Below are 21153 nucleotides of genomic sequence, written 5' to 3' on the forward strand. Positions count from 1 at the left end.
GCCTCCGGCATCATGTGCGTTTGATGCAAATAAAGTTATTATTATTATTATTATTATTATTAATATTATTATTATTATTATTATTATTATTATTATTATTATTATTATTATTATTATTATTATTATTATTATTATTATTATTATTATTATTATTATTATTATTATTATTATTATTATTATTATTTAAAGGTCTCGACAAAGAGCGATTTATTGTACGAAAACTTCCTGCAGTGCCGCACACTGTCCTGTGCAGATCCCTGTATAAATTATCATTATTCCGCCAGGAAACATGATGGCCGACGAAAGAAAACGGCTGCACTGATGCCCGTATCTGATGTCCTAATTTTGACTCTCTTGCTATGCGCGCACCGATGGAGCACAATCAACTCACTCGTTGTGCTGGGAGTCACCGCGGTAGTGGCTTGAGTGTCGTGCACCGCGATGTGATTTGGAGGCGGAATTCTCCTCGGAGGAGGGAGTGCCGGCTTTGGCCGTGGATGCTGATGTTCCGGCTGAGGCGGCTCCGGTCGGGGCCGTGGCGGCGGCGGCGGGCGTGCCTCCACGTCAGGGTTGAGAGCCGCCCTCGGCGGCTGGGGCAGCGGAGACTGCGTTGGGGGCCTCTTCTGCTCTTCGGCCTGAGCAGCCGCCGCGGCCTCTTCGGCCATCCTTTGCACCTGGGCGATGTTGGCGCAACACACGAGCCCCTCCTGCGGACAGCGCAGGCCCGGGTGGATCGCGTGCTCGCCGAAGCAAGCGAACCGTAGGTACGTCGAGATGCAGTTTCCAGGGCATAGAGGACCTTGATGCTGCGGCTGCTGCTGCTGTTGCTGCTGCTGCTGCTGGTGCGGCTGTTGTTGCTGTTGCTGCGGTGACATCGGGGCCGCAGGCAGGGCGTTGGACTCCCCGTCATCCGGCCTCTCGTCTGCCGTTGGCGGCTGCAAGGGTCCCAGCATGGGCTTGCTCGACTCGTCGTTGACAAAGCCAGGCAAAGGAAGAACCTGTGGGTTGCCCCCCTGGAAGTCCATACTGCTCGGGCTGGGCGGCCGGGGGCCTGCGTGAGACAGGAGCTTCATTCTTCCAGCTTACTCTCCGATAGCGTGAACGGTACGCGCCACTTGCGAAACACACACGCGCAAAAAAAAAAAAAATCAGGGACCTTGCTTTCATTTCTCTCCTTCATATTATATACAGCTTTCATTTACAATTCTCTTCCTGTCTTTTATCTTCGTTAGCTTTAACAAGTAAGCATGCGGAAGTATTCTGAGTGTACTTCCCTTACGATGGGTAGTATACTGAATAATGAGCAGCTTCTAAGGACTGCAACGCAAGCATCTACAGCAACCTCTGATGATAACTGCTTGCAGATAATTCAGTTTAGTGGTCCTTGAGTCACCTAACAGTATTTTGTACAGCAACTTACTTGCCATACCAAGATTGGTCGTTTCTTCTGCAAGAGGTTTTTTGCCAAGGAACAATCCCGACCGCTTTCGTCGCTTTTAATTTCGCCTATATTCAAAGCTGTTTAACACTCGCCTCTATATTTGTCACACGTGAATAAGGCCGTTCTCGGCATTTATGAAAAGTCCTTTATGCAAAGACAATGCGAACGGTCATCAGTTCGCTTTATCCAAAGCAATTAGTGAAACTCAACACTTGTTTGATGTTACTGAATCTATCGTTAGTAATTATTAATCCTAGGAAGTAGTTTCGCACCATGAGTCTTTCTTTCTTATTAGGATAAAGTGCCCGGATGGATATTATCGCTTCTGTCATTCATTTCGATAGTTTTGACTTCTAGCTCGCCGAGAAACGAAGTCCCGCATTCTGGGAGACTGCATTTCTGTCTAAGTAAATGATTCCGTGGTATGAGTATGCGACGTGTAAAATACCTCGTCTAGGTAAGTCTGCATTGCCCTATAATATATGGGCCATGCATCACTCTCACCGGGGCGCTGCAGGGAGCCTGGAGGGTGGTGTGGAGATGGCCTCAGTCGCTTAGGTGGCCCAAGGCCCTGTTTGACAGGACGTGGAGCACTTTGCGGTCCCTGCTGAGGCATCTGAGGAGGTTCCCTGTGCGGCACCTCCGGTCGCCCTTGCGGCTGTGGAACGCGGTGGTCGTGTTGGGGTCGTCTGTGGCCGCCATTCTCCAAGGCAAGCTGGTCCATCATGGCCTGGTCTACGGGGATCACCGCATTTAGCTGGTCATGGGCCTGAGGGTGGTTCTGGTATGGGCGCTCCTGAGGTATGATAGCTCCGAAGGGCCTCTGCTGGTTCACCGGTGGTCTCTGCTGGTGCATCGGCGGTCCTGGCTGAGGGCCGAAGAAACCTCCCGTTGGCCTTTGCTCACGCTCGGGTTGGGAGCAACAGATGGTTCCGCTGGGGCACGTCGTGGTGCGTAGAACCAACTGTGCAGGCTTTTGGCACACTCCGCTCAAGAAAGGTGGAAGGCAGCGACCGTCGCAGGCTGGTATAGGAGGTTCGGTGGTTGTGGCCGTGGCACTCACACAGCAAGAGCCACCGGTCGGGCACGAATGAACAGAGGACACGTGGTCACAGAGGATGCTGAGGAGCGGAGACACGCACGATCCGGGACACTCTGGGAGTTTGGCCTCCTGGATTGCGTCACGATGCGGGGGGCGTTGCTCCGGCGGTTGCTGAGGAGGGCCGTCGTCCGGTTGCTCCGCTTGAGGAGGGCCATCCGCTGAGGTACAGCACACAGCGTCAGGGCCACAAGACGGCGAGCTGAGAACGCGATGGCAGTACTGGGAAAGCCCCTTGCCGACGCATACACCAGGACAGACGTCACGCTGCGTCGGAGCCTGCGTGGGTGACGGTGGCGTTGGCGGGGGACGCTGTTGTGGGGGAGGCGGTGGAGGCTGAGGCGCTTCAGCCGTGGAAGTCACCGCGGGCAGAGGAGTCGGAGCGGTCACATTGCCCTCTTCGTCAACGGCAGTAGCGGGAGACGTGGCCGGAGCCATTTCTTCCTCGGCAAGGGGCGCAGACGTCTCGACGGCGGTGCCGCCCAGGCTGAAGTCCTTAGGGACGCAGCAGCGAAGGTAGCTGGCACCGCACTGAATTTCGTCCACCACGTGATCGCACAAAAGTGCGGTGATTGCGTGCACACATTCTCCGGGACAACCGCGGGCCTTGCTTGTGGATGTCAGAGATCCAAGTATGCCTGGTGGCGAAAGGAATGTGTCAGATTTAAAGTTCCTTGCTCGTACCAGGGCGGAAAACAGCTGCTCTCAAACTCCACGGAGAGCTAATTGCTTCGTGAGCGATTGAATTGTAAGTGACGTTATATCCCGAAAGAACATGCTTTGAACAGCGTGGAAAGGCCAAGGACATTGCTAAGGAAGAGTCCGTTCGAGCTACATTCTGTGCGCAAGGGCACATTTAAAATACATTTGTTTGTTATTCGTGCTGGAAAAAAACAAAGTTGTTTGGTCTTAAGCATTAACTGTAGAATATGCATCTTAGGGTGCTGTATGGTTGGCACTAGAGATTTAAAACCGAGACGTTGACTGAAAAAGTTAGGAATGTTAGATGGCTGTTTTCATGACTTCATGCGGCTCTTGCCTTGCCCGCTACTCTACTGCATGCGCTTAACGCGGCGCTGTTTGACTATTACAAAATTAGTATCTACAAAACACATCCCCTTTCAGAGATCCAAATATCCACATAGGTGTGGTTTCTAATTCTGCAATAAAATACAAATGCGTGAGAGTTCTTAAGCTTCAGGGTCACAAATATCTTCTCCCCTCCAGCAGCGGAAGGGGTACACCCACGTTTCTGGCCTCGCTTCAGTGAAGACAATCACCTTTTCAGGTTCTGGTTAAACTGCAAAATCAAGCTCACCCGACAGTATGGCCGACGTGTCCTGGGCCCAGACTCCAGCAGTGGTCAGAAACAGCAGCAGGGCGAGCCGGGCCGGAAGGCTGGAGAGCGACCGGGCCATGCTCAGGCAGGCAGCGTGGTGAGGCAGCGGCCGCTGCTGCGAGTCGTCGCGCGCTCTGAGCACTGTAGCCGGATGCACTGGCGGCAGCAGCTGAGCCGGCCGGCTGGCGGTGGTGGCGTCGGCGGTGGTTCACAGGTGCGCTAAAGAACGGCGGCCAGCGGAGCAGGGGGAGGGACTACTGCTGCTTCCGGAAACCAGTTCGGACGAGGTCGACGCTCCCTGGGTCGACGGAGCGCCCGGGGCAGGAAGAAGGAAGAGGGCAGGCGGGGGAGGAGGAACACGCGCAGAGTCCGTTTCCAGGTCAGCCGGATCATACACTTTCCAGCAGAGAAGGTCACGGCCAAGGACGGCCATTCAGCAACGGCAGCCGCCGCCGCTGGACATGAGTCGGCCAGACTCCGCCCGAGGAGAACCGTTACGCGCAGAGGTGAAATTGACGAACGCCGGCAGGCTGGTTCCGTTACCCGCCTCCCGCGGCGCATCCTGCGGGGACTGGACGATGGCTACTGATGATTCAGTCTGCAGCCGGGGCAGCAGCTGCAGTTGTCGTGTACCAGATCTAAACGGCACTCATGCACCTCCAATTTTTGAGCTCATGCAACAGATCCGGCTTCTTGTCGGCTTTCTTTTGAACTTCTCAAGATATTGCCGGAACGTTGGTGATTCACAGGATGACATTCAGATGAGATTGAATCGAATAGCGGTAGGCACGGAGGCTTCTGAAATACTTCTGCGGGTTACGCCTTAAAAAGTGTCTTAACGTAACTCTTCTCTTTTCCCTCAGACGCTTCCAACAGCTTCCTCCATCTTTTTTGTACGGGGTCAGCGAGGATGAAAAAGTAGCTGCGACAGAAGCTTCACATAGTGGCCAAGAGCGGGAGGGCTACTTGCGGCGCTTTTCTTTAAGCGCGCGTTGTTTGCCTCACCGCATCACCCTCTCCAGATGAGCTTGAAACAGCGCGACGGCAGTGTGCTACAGACAAATCCCATTCTTTGGTTGGCCTGCAGTAGCGAGAAAAGAATACCAGGCCGTGGTGGCTCAGTGGTTAGGGCGCTCGACTACTGATCCGGAGTTCCCGAGTTCGAACCCGACCGCGGCGGCTGCGTTTTTATGGAGGCAAAACGCTAAGGCGCCCGTGTGCTGTGCGATGTCAGTGCACGTTAAAGATCCTCAGGTGGTCGAAATTATTCCGGAGCTCTCCACTACGGCACCTCTTTCTTCCTTTCTTCTTTCACTCCTTCCTTTATCCCTTCCCTTACGGCGCGGTTCAGGTGTCCAATGATATATGAGACAGATACTGCGCTATTTCCTTTCACCCAAACCAATTCATATTATTATTAGAAATTAAATGGCGCAGTATCTCTCTCACATCGCGCCAGACACCTGAACCGCGCCGTAAGGGAAGGGATAAAGGAGGGACTGATAGAAGAAAGGCAGAATGAGGTGCCGTAGTGGAGGGCTCCAGAATAATTTCGACTACCTGGGGATCTTTAACGTGCACTGACATCGCACAGCACAAGGCGTATTATCTCCATCGAAACGTAGCCGCCGCGGTCGGGTTCGAACCCAGGAACTCTGGATCAGTAGCCGAGCTCCCTAACCAATGAGCTACCGCTAGGGGGTGGAAAGAAGCTGTTCAACGCTGTTCAAGGCAGATTTTTCGATGGTCAGAAAGATCCCCAGGTGGTCGAAATTATTCCGGACCCCTCCACTACGACACATATTTCTTCCTTTATTCTTTCACTCCCTCCTTTATCCCTTTCCTTACTGTGCGGTTCGGGTATCCACCGAGATATGTGAGACAGTTATTGCATCATTTCCTTTCCTCAAAACCTATTTTTATTTCTTTCAAGTCATAATGTTTACGAAAGCACGTTACCCGCCGCGGTGGCTCAGTGGTTAGGGCGCTCGACTACTGATCCGGAGTTCCCGGGTTCGAACCCGACCGCGGCGGCTGTGTTTTTATGGAGGAAAAACGCTAAGGCGCCCGTGTGCTGTGTGATGTCAGTGCACGTTAAAGATCCCCGGGTGGTCGAAATTATCCCGGAGCCCTCCACTACGGCACCTAATTCTTCCTTTCTTCTTTCACTCCCTCTCTTATCCCTCTCATTACGGCGCGGTTCAGGTGTCCAACGATATATGAGACAGATACTGCGCCATTTCTTTTCCCCAAAAAAACAAATAATATTATTATTATTACGAAAGCACGAAATTATAATAATGATAATTGGTTTTTGGGGAAAGGAAATGGCGCAGTATCTGTCTCACATATCGTTGGACACCTGAACAGCGCCGTAAGGGAAGGGATAAAGGAAGGAGTGAAAGAAGAAAGAGAGAGAGGTGCCGTAGTGGAGGGCTCTGGCATAATTTAGACCACTTGGGGATCTTTAACATGCACTGAAATCGCACAGCACACGGGCGCCTTAGCGTTTTGCCTCCATAAAAACGCAGCCGGCGCGGTCGGGTTCGAACCCGGGAACTCCGTATCAATAGCCGAGCGCCCTAACCACTGAGCCACCGCAGCGGGTCACGAAATTTTTCATTGGTACAATTGAGACGTGCTGCATGAATGCGGGCTGTCTCTTTCTAAACTTGGTTATGTTGTATGCTCGTTGACACCGTTTGAGCACACGTTCATAGGCGCTGGGCCCGACATTGCCAGGGTACGCTACCGTTTCAGCTTCTGATTGCTCTGACCTGAGGGCGAAAGCCATGCATCGAATTACATCTGTATATGTTCTTCTGGTCTTCAATTACTTGTGAAAAAAGACTCCTGATATACAGAGTCATGGCTATGAGTCATTACGAAGAAGGAGATGCCTGTATCGTTAAAAGCGCAGATGGGGCTTCGGTCGGTGCCATACAGCATGTGACAGAGGAGTTGACTTGGATAAACCTCCGCTACTCAAAGAAACGTTTCTCTTTTACTGTTCGAGTGACGGGCTGGAGTCCACTTTCGACACTATACTTTGTGATCAGCGCAAATGGAACACGTCAGACCTAACAAAAGAGCAATCGCTGATACTCGTCCTGCAAGACTAACGCCGTTGGCAGACAGCAAGCTCGATGGCTCAGTGATTTTATCATATGATGCCTTTACGGTGGTATACCCTACTCAGAAGGCTTCAATCTTTTTGATAAATGTACCTTTCTTACGGCGGTGCTGTGCTTCCAGACTTTAAAAGGACTCGTGGGCGTAGTCAACCTGATTTATGCCAGTGTGTCCTAGTTTTTTTATCATTTCTTCAATGCATGGGCCGTTGCCAGCCATCAGATTATGAAAAGAAAAATCCACCATCAGTTTATCCCGAAATCTAACCCTCTGCCACCGAAAAACCAACAAGAATGAAGCATATGTGCCATAAATGTTGGCTAATTCAGTTTATGTCGGCGAATCAAATCATGGGCTAGACCACGCGGGGTAACCGCATAATATTGTTTGTTCAAAATTGTAACAACTTATAGGTCGACAGGGAAGGTTGTAATATAAGTTTCATGAATGGAGGCAGTGCTCTGCAAAGGTCTGATTTTGTTGGGATCATAACCAGTGAGCGAGAATCCGCTGAAGTTGTCCTTCATAATATTTGTGTAACATGAAATTCACCTTGAAATATTTTGTAAACACGTATTTGTTTTGTCAACGTTCATCTCCGCCCTGTGACTTCACGTCTGGCACAGAGAGTTTGATCCTCTCACGAAAATAGCCAAGGAAAGTTTTTCAGCTTCCCACGCCTGAAGACTTCATCAGCGCCTAAAAATATTTAACGTTCGTCGGTGGAAACCGACAAAGCAAATCAGGAAAGCAGTGTGGCAAAAAAAAAGCACATTTTGTGAACTTGATAGATCTTTCAGTCTATATGATGGATGCAGGGCTTAGGGCATTTTCCATTTCCCAGATATCGATTGTAATCGGGGTTTTGAAAAACTCATTTGCAGCATCAGCCCATAAATATTTTTTTAAAGAAACCTCGGTCTTACAGTAGTTACCTTCGAACCAACCAGAATATCACAGAACTCTGCTAACATGTAAGATTTGTTGCTAGGACACAATTAAAATATTTTAACGCAAAACAAAATGAACAAAGTTAAGGAGGAGAGACTCAGCCTTAGAGTGAAATAACCCTTCGCAAGAATTCATGTAAGTATAAATGTTAAATGCAAACTAAAAAATGGCTGGAAAATAGCGAGAAGCCCATCAGCTCAAGCACATATAAGCAATATAGACTGGGTTTGGTGTTTCGCTGCCGATAAAGAATACAATTCAGGCCCTAAAGGCAAGCAGCCTTTTTAACAAGAAACTAAAAAGCACTGATCGCCAAAAATAGCAGAAAATTATAAAACTGCGACACCAATGCAATGTTGCTCTCACAGATAAACTGTGCATAATGATCAGTGAACCAGATTGTGCTGACGTCATCAGAGTTCTCTTTCAATCTGCCTTTCTAACGAAACTTACACGCCCCTTGATGTTCGAGGATTATGATTGACAGTTAGATGACACCTCTACAATTCAAACTCTCAAGAATTTTGTCGCTGATGGGTAAAATGAAAGCTTCCTTTGCAGCCGGTCAAGATATTATTCATAATGAATAACAGCAAAAAATATCAAACCGATCAGAGTTCAGTGTGTTTGCCCCTTCCGGTGTCGCGCGATACAAGCACATTTCTGCTGACTGGTTGGCCGGGACGGTCATGCCAGTGAGCAAGGAAGGTGGCACAAATTTGCTGGCAAATTATTGCCCCATTCCTTTAACCAGTGCGCCCTGCATGGTAGCGGAATATTGTCCTTATCATCATCTATTTGAATTCAGGCCGGTCGTCTCCATTCTGCCAGTCAAGGTTTTCAAACTTCTTTTTTCTGGACATTCTGCTACATATCTTCGTGCGAGACTTACACGCCAGCCTTAGCTCTGATCTGTGTTAATGAAATCTTTGATTTCAAAAACGCCCTTGAGTAGGTTTCTGTATCTATAACCGAAGAGACCTCTTCTTAACTGAGTCATTCCAGGTTAAAATGACCCAGGCGCTCGGCCATCTTCGATGTCTGAAAAATATATATGGTATGTGGTGCTGCTGGTAAACAATTTCCCGGCTTGTTTTGTCGAAATTTTTTTCGTGTCGTGGCCACCATCACAAGCTTGCAAATGAAAGCAAAACAGTGTAACAACGAAACTACAAGTAATTTTATTGCATGACTAAGAATTTTTTTTTACTTGAATAAAGGCGTCCTGCTTGGGTATATAATGATTCAAAAGAATTTTTTTTTCCTAAGTATGAAACGCCAGAAAGAGCATTCTGAAGCTTATAAATATTTTTATTGATCACAGCAGAAATTCTAACCATTTTCTCACTTTCTGCTGAAGGCAAAAAAGCAGGTAAATATGTTTTGGAACGCAAGAAATGCACACCATGTCAGTAGGAAAAATTGCTGTTTGCGGCATATTCAGCCATCAGTTGCATATAGAAATGTGAAAGGTAGTACTGCATAGTAACGTTCAGCGGCATTTACTTAAGGGAGTTTAATCGGCGCACTTTTTGTTTTTAGGCGAGAAAATAACTGCGTAATTTCAGAACCCGCACCTTACTCTGGTGAAACTCCGGACTCTATCTTCACTACAGTGCATGCAGTCGCCGGAGCTAAGGAGACAGACAACCAGCTCTCCATTGCCATAATGCGAAGGTATACTGAGCACGGACGATCAGCTCTAGGGCCAAACGGTATTGCACTGCCTCCGGGATCGGCCTTGTCTTTAGCGCGTCTTTACTATCCTGTCTTTCTATCCCAACTTTCAACTCTCATACTATCTGCACGTGGTAGCGATTGTGGCTCGTCTTAAGCCAGTGAGCAGGTCTGTGCATTTTCCTTTTCTTTCTTCCTGGCAACAACAGACTGACAGACAGCTCTAGGGCACGGTTGCGAAAGTTAAAAATGAAGCCGCCGCGTAGCAGGAGCATCATATGACGATTTGTTCTTAACTTAAATCACCGAACCTACATTCCTTTATTTACTTTTTTTTCATTTTCTAAACGAAAAACGTTTTGTGGACCTGTTAAGTCGCCGCCTGCGTCTTGGCTAATACACCGCAGTGGGTACCCGCCATTAACTGTTTCAGGGCAATAGCACCACACCACGTGGTCACTGGAGAGGCAGAGCAAAGATCGCTACAGCCTCACTCCTCATCCTTCAGCGACCGAAAGCGCTGTAAAGTTCAGGTGCCGCTTTCTGTTCGAGCGCCACCACCGCGGCCAGTGTAAACAGCATAGAGCTCGCAATACCATCATCCTGATCGCGCCCCATACATTATCCTGGCGCCATGCATATCTCACCAGACTTCACATCCGCTCCAAATCACAACCGTATGCTCTGCTATGTCAGTGCACATTAAATGAGTCCAAGAGATTGAAATTATTCCTTAGCCCTCCACTGCGGCACTTCTTTCTGCCTTCTTTCATCCCCTGATTCATTCCTTCCCCACGGTGCCCTGGTGACGTGTCCATCAAGAATGCGAAAGTTACTGCCGCCTTTCCTTCTTAATATATTTATTCATATCAGCTGTCCACACGCTCCCACCGATGTCTTTGTCCCTTCATTCTCCCGAAAAACTGCAGACCGTAATGACCTCCTTAGCGCCACTACTCTGCCAACATGTCTACTGCGCTAAGTGGCAACAATTATCTGCCATCAATATGAATTTTCATCGCAGAGTTTGCCCAGTTTTAGCCACTAGGCTTTATGCAACAGCCCCGAAAAGGTTAAAATTGAAGCTTGAGCGAGTTGTTAATCTATTGCGTATGCGTAATACAGCGTGATTTAAAACTGGGACGAAGGAAGATAGATGAGGACGAGCGCTGAGGTTACGAGAACACATGGACGGACGGAGACTCAGTTAAAGAATTGGAGGGAACACTTAACTCCGCCTTAAGGGTATGACGCGGTAGAGTAATGAGTCACTTCACATATATGCAGAATTGGTCATTGTTTACACTACATTCATTGATCCCTGGGAGCCCTCCTACCACACCTGGCACAGTGGAGCAGCAATTAAGCAGTGCGCCACTTCCCTTCGATGGCAGGTGCTGCCACCGGTGGGCCTTGTGAGACCAAGGTTGCTCTTGCTGAGCGACCAATCATTAATTTAACTGGCACTGCCATGGTGGCCAGTTTTTCTCACAATCCGGTGGGCAGGTGGCGATTTCGCCGCAAGGTCACGTCACCTAGATGGCCCGCCTGCCTCCTAGGTTGCTTCTCTGGGGATTTTTCGCTCTCGGTCAACGATGCCGCCGCCGATGCCGGATTTTCTGCAACACGAGCTCCTTAAGGCTATCGCGTTAAAATGGCTCGACGAAATAGAAATGAAACAGGCTAACAGAATATCCCGAAAATGGGACATCCGTAAAATAAAAATGGTCTGAAAATAAAATGAAACATAAAAAAAACGCAGTGTATGTGCCTTCTCCCTGTGAAATTTTTCAACAAGCGTTTTTACTACCGAGAGTGGTTGCTAACATCCGCTTTAAGACAGTCACTTAAACGCCAGAGTTAGCGGGGTAAATTTTTTTTAATCGTCAGAACCCGGAAAAAGAAACTGCTATAGAAAAAAAAAAGAAAAATGATCCATAAACCGCGAATTTATTCGTTCTTAAATGCTTTGTTAAGCATATTAAAGGATGAAGGCAACTCAGGAAAAAAAAAAGGCCAAGATCCCAGATTCAGCAAACAAGCATAATCCCAGTCGTGATTTACCGAAACGAAGAAGCTAACCAGGATGAGCCACCGCCCGGGGTAAGCCTAGTCTGCGTGTATTTGCTTTTTTTGCTTCGGCGAACGGCGCCGCGGCATCTTGTTTAGGTGACACGCTTATCGCTTCGTGATATACGCGCATAGATTAAAGAATCGCGTGCTGCAGGGCATTTCTCGTAGCGGCGAACCAGTTTTCGTGCAGGAAGGGCTGCATACGTGGGACATTGCTCTCACTGTTTTTCTCCCCAGCCTCCTGATCTATAGACGGGCCCAACACGAGCCGGCTCTCGCTCACGTTCTAGCGAGTGGTCAGAACGACTGCCGCTGTAACACACGGCCCTGATTGTGTCACAGCGGCAAAGAGAGGAGAAGCAATTGTGCTAACCCTCTGCAACCAATAGTGCTGGCTGAGTGGTCATGGTGCTCGGCTGCTAGCCAGAAGGACGCCGGTTCGATCCCGGCAGCGGCGGTCGAATTCTGATGGAGGCGAAATTTTTGACCCGCATGCTGTGTGATGTCAGTGCCCGTTAAAGAACGCCAAGTGGTCGAAACTATACGGGGCCCTCCATTACGGCGTTCCTCATCGCCTGAGTCGCTTTAGGACGTTAAACCCCATAAACTATAAACCAACCACGAAATGCGATGCGGAGTTGACGACTCGCTACATAAAAAGGCATTGGAATTTGTTTAAAGAGAATATTTTCGCACATCTAAGCACCCTAACCTCGTCAAACCAGACAGATAGTTCGGCTCGTCAGCGTTAAACCAAATACATCTCAAGCATGGTTAATGAATGTACACTAAGATTTTTGCAGCCGTAGGCCTGACAGCTGTTGCTCTATGAATTTTCTACATGTTTTCTTTACGGGCCTCGGTGACTATGAAAACATGCAACAACATTTCATGATATTTATTTCGTTAAATAAATGCACGACGAAAGGCGTATTTAAATCAAAGTTATAAAATTCTAATTGTAAAGCATGAGAAACATGAGAGGTATTTGGCAGCTGTGAGCACATATCTGGTTTAGAGAAATCAATCAACCTGGAAGGCTGCTCAGAGTGCCCCTATAGTTGCACAGTTCTTGAAAAGCTGATTGCTTGGGAGCACGTTGTGTACCCTCTCTCTTTCAACGGCGCCTAGGCTGCAAAAGTTAGGCTTTTTTTTTCAGCCCGTAAAGACAAATGTGCATTATAGTGTATGCGGGGTCTGGTGAGGCTAATGTCAAAAACGTCGCAGGAATGCTGTGGCGAAAGAGGCCATCATGGAACTGTCTATAATCGTATTGTTTTAAAAGGTTGTGGTTTTCACATCTGTACGGCCAGTATTTATTCGAATGCAGCCAGGTGGGTTGCTATAACGATAAGGGACGTTCGCACGAGAGGCAAGACGGGACGTCCTGCCTGGTATCTTTTGCGAACCTTCCTTAAGCGCAACCCATATCGATGTAATCGATGGGAATCAACTCGTCCCACGACACTTTCCTGCTGAAATGTAACGGCTGTCTACAAAGAGGTGTTGGTTTATGATATTGCCTATGGATGATATTGCGTTTCGACAGCCATTAATGTCTCTCAGTAAGGTTAGCAAAAGTGTGTACTCTCACAGGCGATATTATAAAGGTAACACATTTTGGTAGACAGCCGTTATTTTGCTGAATAATGGATGTTGCCGCGGTCAGCAATAACATAGGTCCTTTGTTATATTGCGGCTGTTTGTGTTGCTCTAGGACGAGTAAGGTTTGTGTGGTTGCGTCAAGGTGGGCCGACTGGGAAGCCCATTTCCTCTGAGCGGGAAACAGGGTGACGTCACATGACCCGCTGCTCTCGATGCTCGGCTGGGGTATCGTTTGGGCCGCGGGTCAGCCCCTTACTTCTCTTGATGCAAACAAAACACTATCTAATCGCTCTCGATGAGCTCATACACACTGGCCATGACCACAATAAGCACAAAATTCGACTATATCACCGAGGCGCCGTAACGTGCCAGGCGTACGTTCCAAGTCTAGATAGATGCTTTATCGAAGCGAGACTCGCTTCTCGGAAAGGCGTCTCTGGTCGCCCTCTCTGCTTGTAGACAAGAGTTTTTTATCTCGATTATCGATTGTTCAAGCGAATTACGCGCAAGATATACATTACTCTGAACAGAAAGGAGTAAAAATGGAGTACGATGTCCTCTAGCACACTCCCTTTTATTTGCCGCTAGAGGACAACGTACTCCTCTGTTACTCCCATATCGGCCTATTCGTGTTTAGAGTGTAGTTTCTTCTGCGGATCTTTTTATGCCACATAGATTGCGGGGCCGACCATTACTTCCCAGAACAGTACAGGTAGTGAATTCCCATACTATGCATTTGCGATGTCGGAAAACATTCGCAGAATGAAGCATTATGGAATGCCTTACCGCTCGAACTCCCTTCAAAAGGGGCAGTTATTATGCACTGAACGCACGCGGGAAAGAACAGCGTTTCACATCGCCGCACTTCTTCCCTGGGTGCAGGAAGGGTCGCGTGATCAAGCAATGTAGTTACAAGGGCTGACAGAGCCGCCGCGGTGGCTCAGTGGTTATGGTGCTCGGGTGCTGACCCGAAATACGCGAGTCCGATCCCGGCCGCGGCGGTCGCATTCCGATGGAGGCGAAATTTTAGAGGCCCATGTACTGTGCGATGTCAGTGCACGTGAAAGAACCCCACGTGGTCGAAATTATCCTGAGCCCTCCACTTCGGCGTGTCTCATAGTCTGAATCGCTTTGGGTCGTTTGGCCCCATAAAAGCACAAAACAAGTGCTGATAGTTCTGCAGTGTTTTCGCTTAACAGCATTAGCTGAGCAGGGGTCGAGATCAAGAACGAGATGTGGGCGTATTGTCGAATTAGGGACCTGTCACGAAATACAAGCTTCACAGATAGCAAATCAGGGCTGTTAAAACTGTGGATCGCACTTGTCACTTCCCTGCCTGTTATGCGCAACTCCCCAAACAAGTGCCGCCGAGATGTATGTTGAGCAGTAGCAACTCATAAAGTGAGTCCTTTCCAGCGTTTATTTCTTTTGCCACGTACCTCCGGTCTGCATTTCAGGCCTTTAGTACTCCTGCAATGAAGGTTGTCTAAAAGCATCCTTACCGTGTCGTACGATGATTATGTTCACATCTGTACTTTATAATTTTTTTCTTACGCATTCTCACTCGAATAACCCAGTTACGCACCTAGACATGGGTGTGGGTTGAAATGCTTCCAGCAGTCATTCAGCGTTGGGCATCTGGGGAAAACGAATATTGAAAGGATGAAAAACTTGACAAAGGTGTCTGCGATGGAAAACAGCATCCTGTGTAAACCAAGGTTGCTTATGCGCCACGTTGGCCCAGTGGCTCCAGCTTCCCGCTACCAAGGTCACGGTCTCGAGTTTCGATGTCCGGCCTTGGGAGCCGCACTTCGATTAGCGCGGAATCAGAAATTGCCCGTATGCGTAGGTCACACTGCGCACCGTAGCTTGCGTACGCATCTCATTAAGAAGGGTACTTTGTAACTATTATTTATTAGCAACAGTATGTAAAACTATCGTGAGAGACAAGACTTAAGTTTGAGGAGTCCATGTCGCCCTCACAGTCACAAATACCGTGCAGTACAACAGAATGTTTAACAACGCCACATCACAATGTGTGAAATTCACGACCTATTATGTGAGGGGACGTGGTGAGTTTACATTCGCAGCTGTGATCTTCGTAACCAAGTTCACTGATTAAATGATTTTATCTCTAACCAGATTAGGTGTGCATCGAGGTGACGATAATTTCTTTCATGACCAAGCTTACTTTAGTCAGAATCCAGAGACACGGGGCGCACCTGGGACTGCAATGCGAACTGCGCGCCTGAATCGCCTCTTGTGTGTGTTTTTCTTTCATTCAGGTACAAATGCGTCTTATCGGTACACAGAATCTCGTGAAAACAACAAATTCGTTGTTATGGCTGCGCCGATCTGTCATATGAGCACGGGATCGAGGTTCGATTAATGCTTGTCTGGAGATAGTGCTATCAGTTTTCAGTCGTGTCAGAATAAAAAGAAAGAGGAAAAGAGATAGGGGTCAGTGGATGTCCTGTAGGGGTCAGGGTGGTTTGCTGCCGCCTGTCAAGCAGACAGCTTTCCCGCTGGAAGAATTGAAACGGGGCCAGAGAGCGTGAAATTGATACACCACTGCAGTCTGACCGACCAAGTCGCCAGACTGCGTCGAATCGCTGAGTATACGGCTTCGAGTTGACCGATTGTTTTCGAGATTGAGTAAAGAGAGAGAGAAGAAAAAAAAAAGACTGGTCCTCTGTTAATGCACTAAAAAAAACAAATGTAAATTTGTTTTCACCCTTATCGTTGTTTTCGGCGACCCTGGCAGACTTGGCATGGTCCGTGTTTCAGTACAGCGGGGCATACATGTGCTCGCTGCAGACGTAAACCAGCCAGCAAGCCAGAAACAAATTATAGAAACACAACCGAGCCCAACGCTGTTTTTCACCCTCGCTCGTTTTCTCTCTTTCCACGTCGCCGTAAGCACGTGGGTGGCACGTGGCGCCGTTCCATGTGCCACACACGTGCCAACTCGATATCTTTAATGCCGAAATTCGGGACGGTTCCTGTATGTCACATAGAACGGAACGCTAAAATCGTGTGCCGTGAAAGCGTAATGCCGTCCGCCAACGGAGTTCATGACACATAAGCCTTCATGACACATAAGCTGTTATAAACTGGGGATCAGTTAAGAAGCCCTACTGAAAGATTTCGTATAAAACATAATGCAAGTTTTAGTAGACGCTGTAGACCTGAGCTGACTTAATTGCAAGTTTTATCCAAATTCACCTTCATAACAGATTTCAGAACCCTGTGCTGTCCTAAAACATCCCTCTTTGAGCTCATTGGCCGCTGCTGTCTTTGTTCCGCATAGACACATTATTATCGCCGTCATCATCATCATCATTGTATGAGCCACGGATATTTCACTATAAGAACACAGAGAAAGAGAGGGATACAAAAATCTGTACTTTTTCACTTGTTTCCTTGTGGTATCTATCCGTTTCCATGGTTTGCAGATGATGTCCTATGAGGTGTTTGAAGTCACAATCATCGTCATCAGCCTACTTAATCTCACTGCAGGATAAAAACCTTTCCTACTCCCCTCCAATAAAACCCTGTCTTCAGGAGTCCACGTGTATTTCACCGTTTCCGCGTGTCTAACTAGATTGTCGGTTCCATATGATTCCCACATGATCCACACAGAATGCAGAAGGAATTATGGGAATCGTCATGTTAAAGACATCGCACACAGAGAAAAAAAAAACGCCGCCGCTACCTTCATTCCAAACTGAAAAACACAATGCCTATTGAAAAGTCGGATGCATCTGGTATGAATGAGACTGTTCGAGATGTCCTAATACAGATATTCGTATGTATTCGTTTCATGACATACTATCGAAAATAGGTTTGGTTTATAGGTTTATAGGGGTTTAACGTCCCGAAACAACTCAGGCTATGAGAGACGCCGTAGTGAAGGGCTCCGGAAATTTCGACCACCTGGGGTTCTTTAACGTGCACTCACATCGCACAGTACACGGGCCTCTAGAATTTCGCCTCCATCGAAATTTGACCGCCGCGGCCGGAATCGAACCCGCGTCTTTCAGGCCGGCAGCTGAGCGCATACTATCGAAAATAGGTAGCGTCGAGCATATAACTTTTAGTTAAGTGCCTGGTCTTTTCTCTATGCTAAACCGAGGCAAAGCTTAGATGCGCTTTCCGCGCACTTTCCCATTGAAGACCAGCCAGGGCAGATAGGAAAAATGGAAGAAGGTGATTTAGGACCGGCGACTTCCTCATTCCTAGGGGTTGAAATTAAGGGAATTTTTTTTTTTCACAACGCAATTTTCGTTTTTTTTTTTTCGCGGAATATTCGTTTCCAAGAAAGAATTACCGTTTTTTTTTCTTACGATGATATATGTAGTACCCTTGTGCACTCAAAAGTAAGAGAGAGTTTATCTTGGGTGGTTTGTTAGCAAGAGTGGTTTATGATCAGGCAATTAATGCCCAAATGGCGTGTTTGCTGCATTAAATACTGTAGGCGAAGAAAAAAGTTATGGCTTGGTCAAGTGATCGCTCCGTAAGACAGGAAAAAATGCAAATTTATTTCCAAAATTTCGGTTTGGGGTATATCCATCCACGATACGATTCGCATTGGAAGCGGCTGACTACTTCGCGGTTCGCCGCACGCTCTTGGCCACTTGGCTGAGCGATGTCAGCCCGGGTGACGTCACGCGGCGAAGCGAGCCGGTTCCGCGGACCCCGCCGTGCAGAAAAAAGTCATTCACCTGGCACTGGAGGCCGCAAGAGACCAAGAACTCTATGCCTGCCTTTAGATGCGAGGCTCCCGGCCCCCACCCCTAGGCCTGCGTGCCAGAGATCGGGAGTAGGGGAGCCTCTTCTCTGGTGGAAATAAAGGTTTTTGGAATGGAATGGAGCCGGTTCCAAGCCGAACAGTCTCGTGAATGTACCCCCTGCTCGCTCCTTCAGCCACGGAACAATCTATGAAAGCGGCAAACGCTTCACAATAACAACGTTTCAAATATGAAAGATAGAAAAAGTGACCACGGCCGAAATACAGGAGGAGCCAGAGGGCCTCCTATCACGTAGTCCGCGTGGTGACATCAGCGACGGAAGTGCCGCTGAACCGTAGCAGACGCCAGAGAACAACACTTTTCCGTTACGCTTGTGCATGCTCTCAATTTGACAGTGGCTTGTTACGGTCGCAAACACTGTCAGTGTCCTCCTTAAAGGGCCTGCGAAAATACCTTACGCATGTAAAGGTTCTGACAAGGTAATGACGTTCTGTGGGCAGAAGGAGCGACGCTAGAAGACGAACCTTGGCGCGGTAGTGAAGCGTCTGGATCTGCTCCCGTCTTTTGTCTACACTAGCGGAGCAACATTTCAAAACTCACCTCTGCACTGCTTAATCGAACGATTCAGTTATCATCGCGCTCCTAGCTTGCACAATTTATCTCTCTTGTCCGATTGTAACTCATACTCAATAGCCAGCAAGATGTGGAGTACATGCGAAGGACACTGACTTCGCGATAGCAAAGATGTCCAAATGCTCAAAATGAAAAGCCAATGCTTGATGATGCTAATTAAGAAAATCAGAGTGTTTAAATGATCAATTACCAGATTAAAACATTGAAAACATATTAACAATGCGTTCAAAGACGTCAAAATACTCAGAATGGAAATACTAAACCACTGCGCTATCGCGTCATACACTTAAAGCGGGTCTTGATTATCCTCTCCAATTTTTTCCTTTAACGCAGATTATGAAAATAAAATGAATTAGGCCTATTTTTTTAATTTAAGCAAAAACTACAACCCCTGCTTATCGCTATATGCGTCCACGTTTCAATAATAAAGAAGTTCAGGTTTCCGCCCTCCAAACGAGTACTACTCATACATCACCATCTGATTCTTCAGTCACCCAGCGGTCTTGCAAGAAACAGAAAGGGTTGTGAACCTGATTTCAGAAATGGCTAGGTAATATTTTTTAAAAATTACGTGCAAGGTGCTACAATTTACTTCCATGCTGCGCGCAACCTGTCAGATAGCCTATGCGTGCGCTCTAATTTTAACAAAAAAAGAGAGTAAACTTAATTGCTACAGTGGTACTGGTAAAGACCCTTCTACGACGTCTCCAGCACCAACCTCTAACTTAAGAACAAAATAGAATAATGTGATGACCCCCATAATGCGCAGGTCCACACGGGACGGAGAGGCAAAGAGACACCGTATGGCTCAGTTTAAACAAACAGGTATATTCAATAATTACACATGATTAAGATTATACATCAGAGGCTGGGGCGTCCGAGCTTACGTGCCGACGACTTCATGGGGGCGATGGAGTGGCTCCGGAGTTGGGCTCGAGCGGTTGCTGGCAGAAGCTGCACGCCGTCGGGCTTCGGCGCTGAAGGCCCTCTTCGCTAACGATGTCGTCCTGAGCGTGTATGCAGTAGAATTTCAATAGTCGTCCGTTTCTTCGAGGATGGTTCACAAACCCTTCCTCTAGTGTCGTTCGGCTTGGAAGATGAACAGGAGGCGAGCTTGTAGATGATGACAGCAGAGCATAATTTTACAACAGAACAAACTTTGCACTACTTTACTCATCGACCGGGCAGGTTAGTGCCTAAGTAGCATCACATTACATGCTAAGCATGGAGCCCCAGCTCAGACTGGACTGCATCCGTTTACATGTGCTTTTAAGCACTTGATTAACAAAGGACTAAGGGCGGTCATTTCCAGTGGCCCGCCCAAAGCATCAATTCTCCAATCCAAAATAACATGCGAGATGGGGACCACCCCTTGGGTTGGGCTTAGCCTCGAACCCAGAGTCTGTTAACAATACAAACTAAATAAACAACAAAAACGCCACCACTCTCTCTCAAGTGAGTGTATACACAGGCTCTCTCTTCGGAGCTAATTCACTAGCGCCTGTCTTTCCACATTCTTGGCGAGTACTGCCTGTCCGCCATGACAGGTGTCCGTCACGGCCCTTCTGGGAATGCGCTTTTGTTCACGAGGCACGGCGGGAAGCTGTGGGTGCCTTCCCGGCGATAGCCCACGTCGAAAGGGGAAGGAGGGAAAGAATGTCTTCGCGGTAGCGCATAGCGTCGGCTGTGGTACGGCGCGCTCTGGCCCGCTGACAGCTCCCTTGTCCTGGAATGTGCCCGGAAATTGGGGAGGATAAAGCCTGTTTCCCCGGGGCGGCGGCGGGTCCGGTTGTTCTGGTCGTCACTCAAAGAGCATGGCTGGGTAATTGATGATGCCGCTGTCACGGGTCTCCGTCTACGCCGCGCCGTCGAACGTGGATCCTCGTAGCACACACGGAATGTCACAATAAAATGGAACGCTATATATATGGGCTTGCCGATGAGGCCAATCATCAGCACTGGTGGTCGATTGTAACGTGAATTCACAGCGCGAAAAGTAAAGGGGGCGCGTCGCACTGCATGTTGAACCCAGCAGATGCCATCTCAACCGCACGATTTATCTTTTTCTTTGCAGTTTCAAATATGCGCATACATTTTGGCACGAAATATTTATAAACAGATTAACCAACGGTTCATACAAGCACTAGCCGAGCGATGAAACCATTGGTCGGGGCTGGCCTTCCAGCGACCAGTGGCCAGCCATGAGCCAGCCATGAGTCCATGAGCCATCTATATCAGAGCTGATGAGCCCACGAGCCAGGCGATCACAAGATGCAGCACGCGTTTAATGGAGCTGCGGCTTTTGGCGGAGCGAGCAGTGCTTGTCGAATGACAAGGAAAATGTTCGAACTCCGCACTGGGAGAGACTAGTATGGTGTGCGTGTAAGACGAACACAGCGGATGCCACTCTTCTGCATCCTAGAAGAGGCTTCTGTCACGTGCCTTGACGATA

The 21153-nt window shown here is 48.1% G+C and overlaps 2 protein-coding genes across 3 annotated transcripts in view; one reads left to right on the forward strand and one right to left on the reverse strand.

Annotated features, from left to right (window-relative positions):
• Positions 1–4450, reverse strand: part of mas (trypsin-like serine protease domain-containing protein masquerade) — a 52758-nt gene extending 48308 nt beyond the window's left edge. Inside the window, exons 1-3 of the mRNA XM_077627880.1 lie at positions 3859–4450; positions 1946–3178; positions 392–1051 (exon numbers count right to left, since the gene is read on the reverse strand). Of these exons, the coding sequence (XP_077484006.1) occupies positions 392–1051; positions 1946–3178; positions 3859–3958 (1993 nt within the window). The 5' untranslated portion in view covers positions 3959–4450. The remainder of the gene's footprint in view (positions 1–391; positions 1052–1945; positions 3179–3858) is intronic.
• Positions 4451–11708: 7258 nt separating this feature from the next.
• The window catches only part of LOC144094938 (CRISP/Allergen/PR-1-like), a 67128-nt gene continuing 57683 nt past the window's right edge, over positions 11709–21153 (forward strand). For both annotated transcript variants that reach the window (XM_077628805.1, XM_077628806.1), the window contains exon 1: positions 11709–11742. In XM_077628805.1, coding sequence (XP_077484931.1) covers positions 11726–11742 — 17 coding nt within the window. In that variant the 5' untranslated portion in view covers positions 11709–11725. The remainder of the gene's footprint in view (positions 11743–21153) is intronic.

Source organism: Amblyomma americanum, chromosome 6, assembly GCF_052857255.1.
Source record: "Amblyomma americanum isolate KBUSLIRL-KWMA chromosome 6, ASM5285725v1, whole genome shotgun sequence".
Lineage (NCBI taxonomy): Eukaryota > Metazoa > Arthropoda > Arachnida > Ixodida > Ixodidae > Amblyomma > Amblyomma americanum.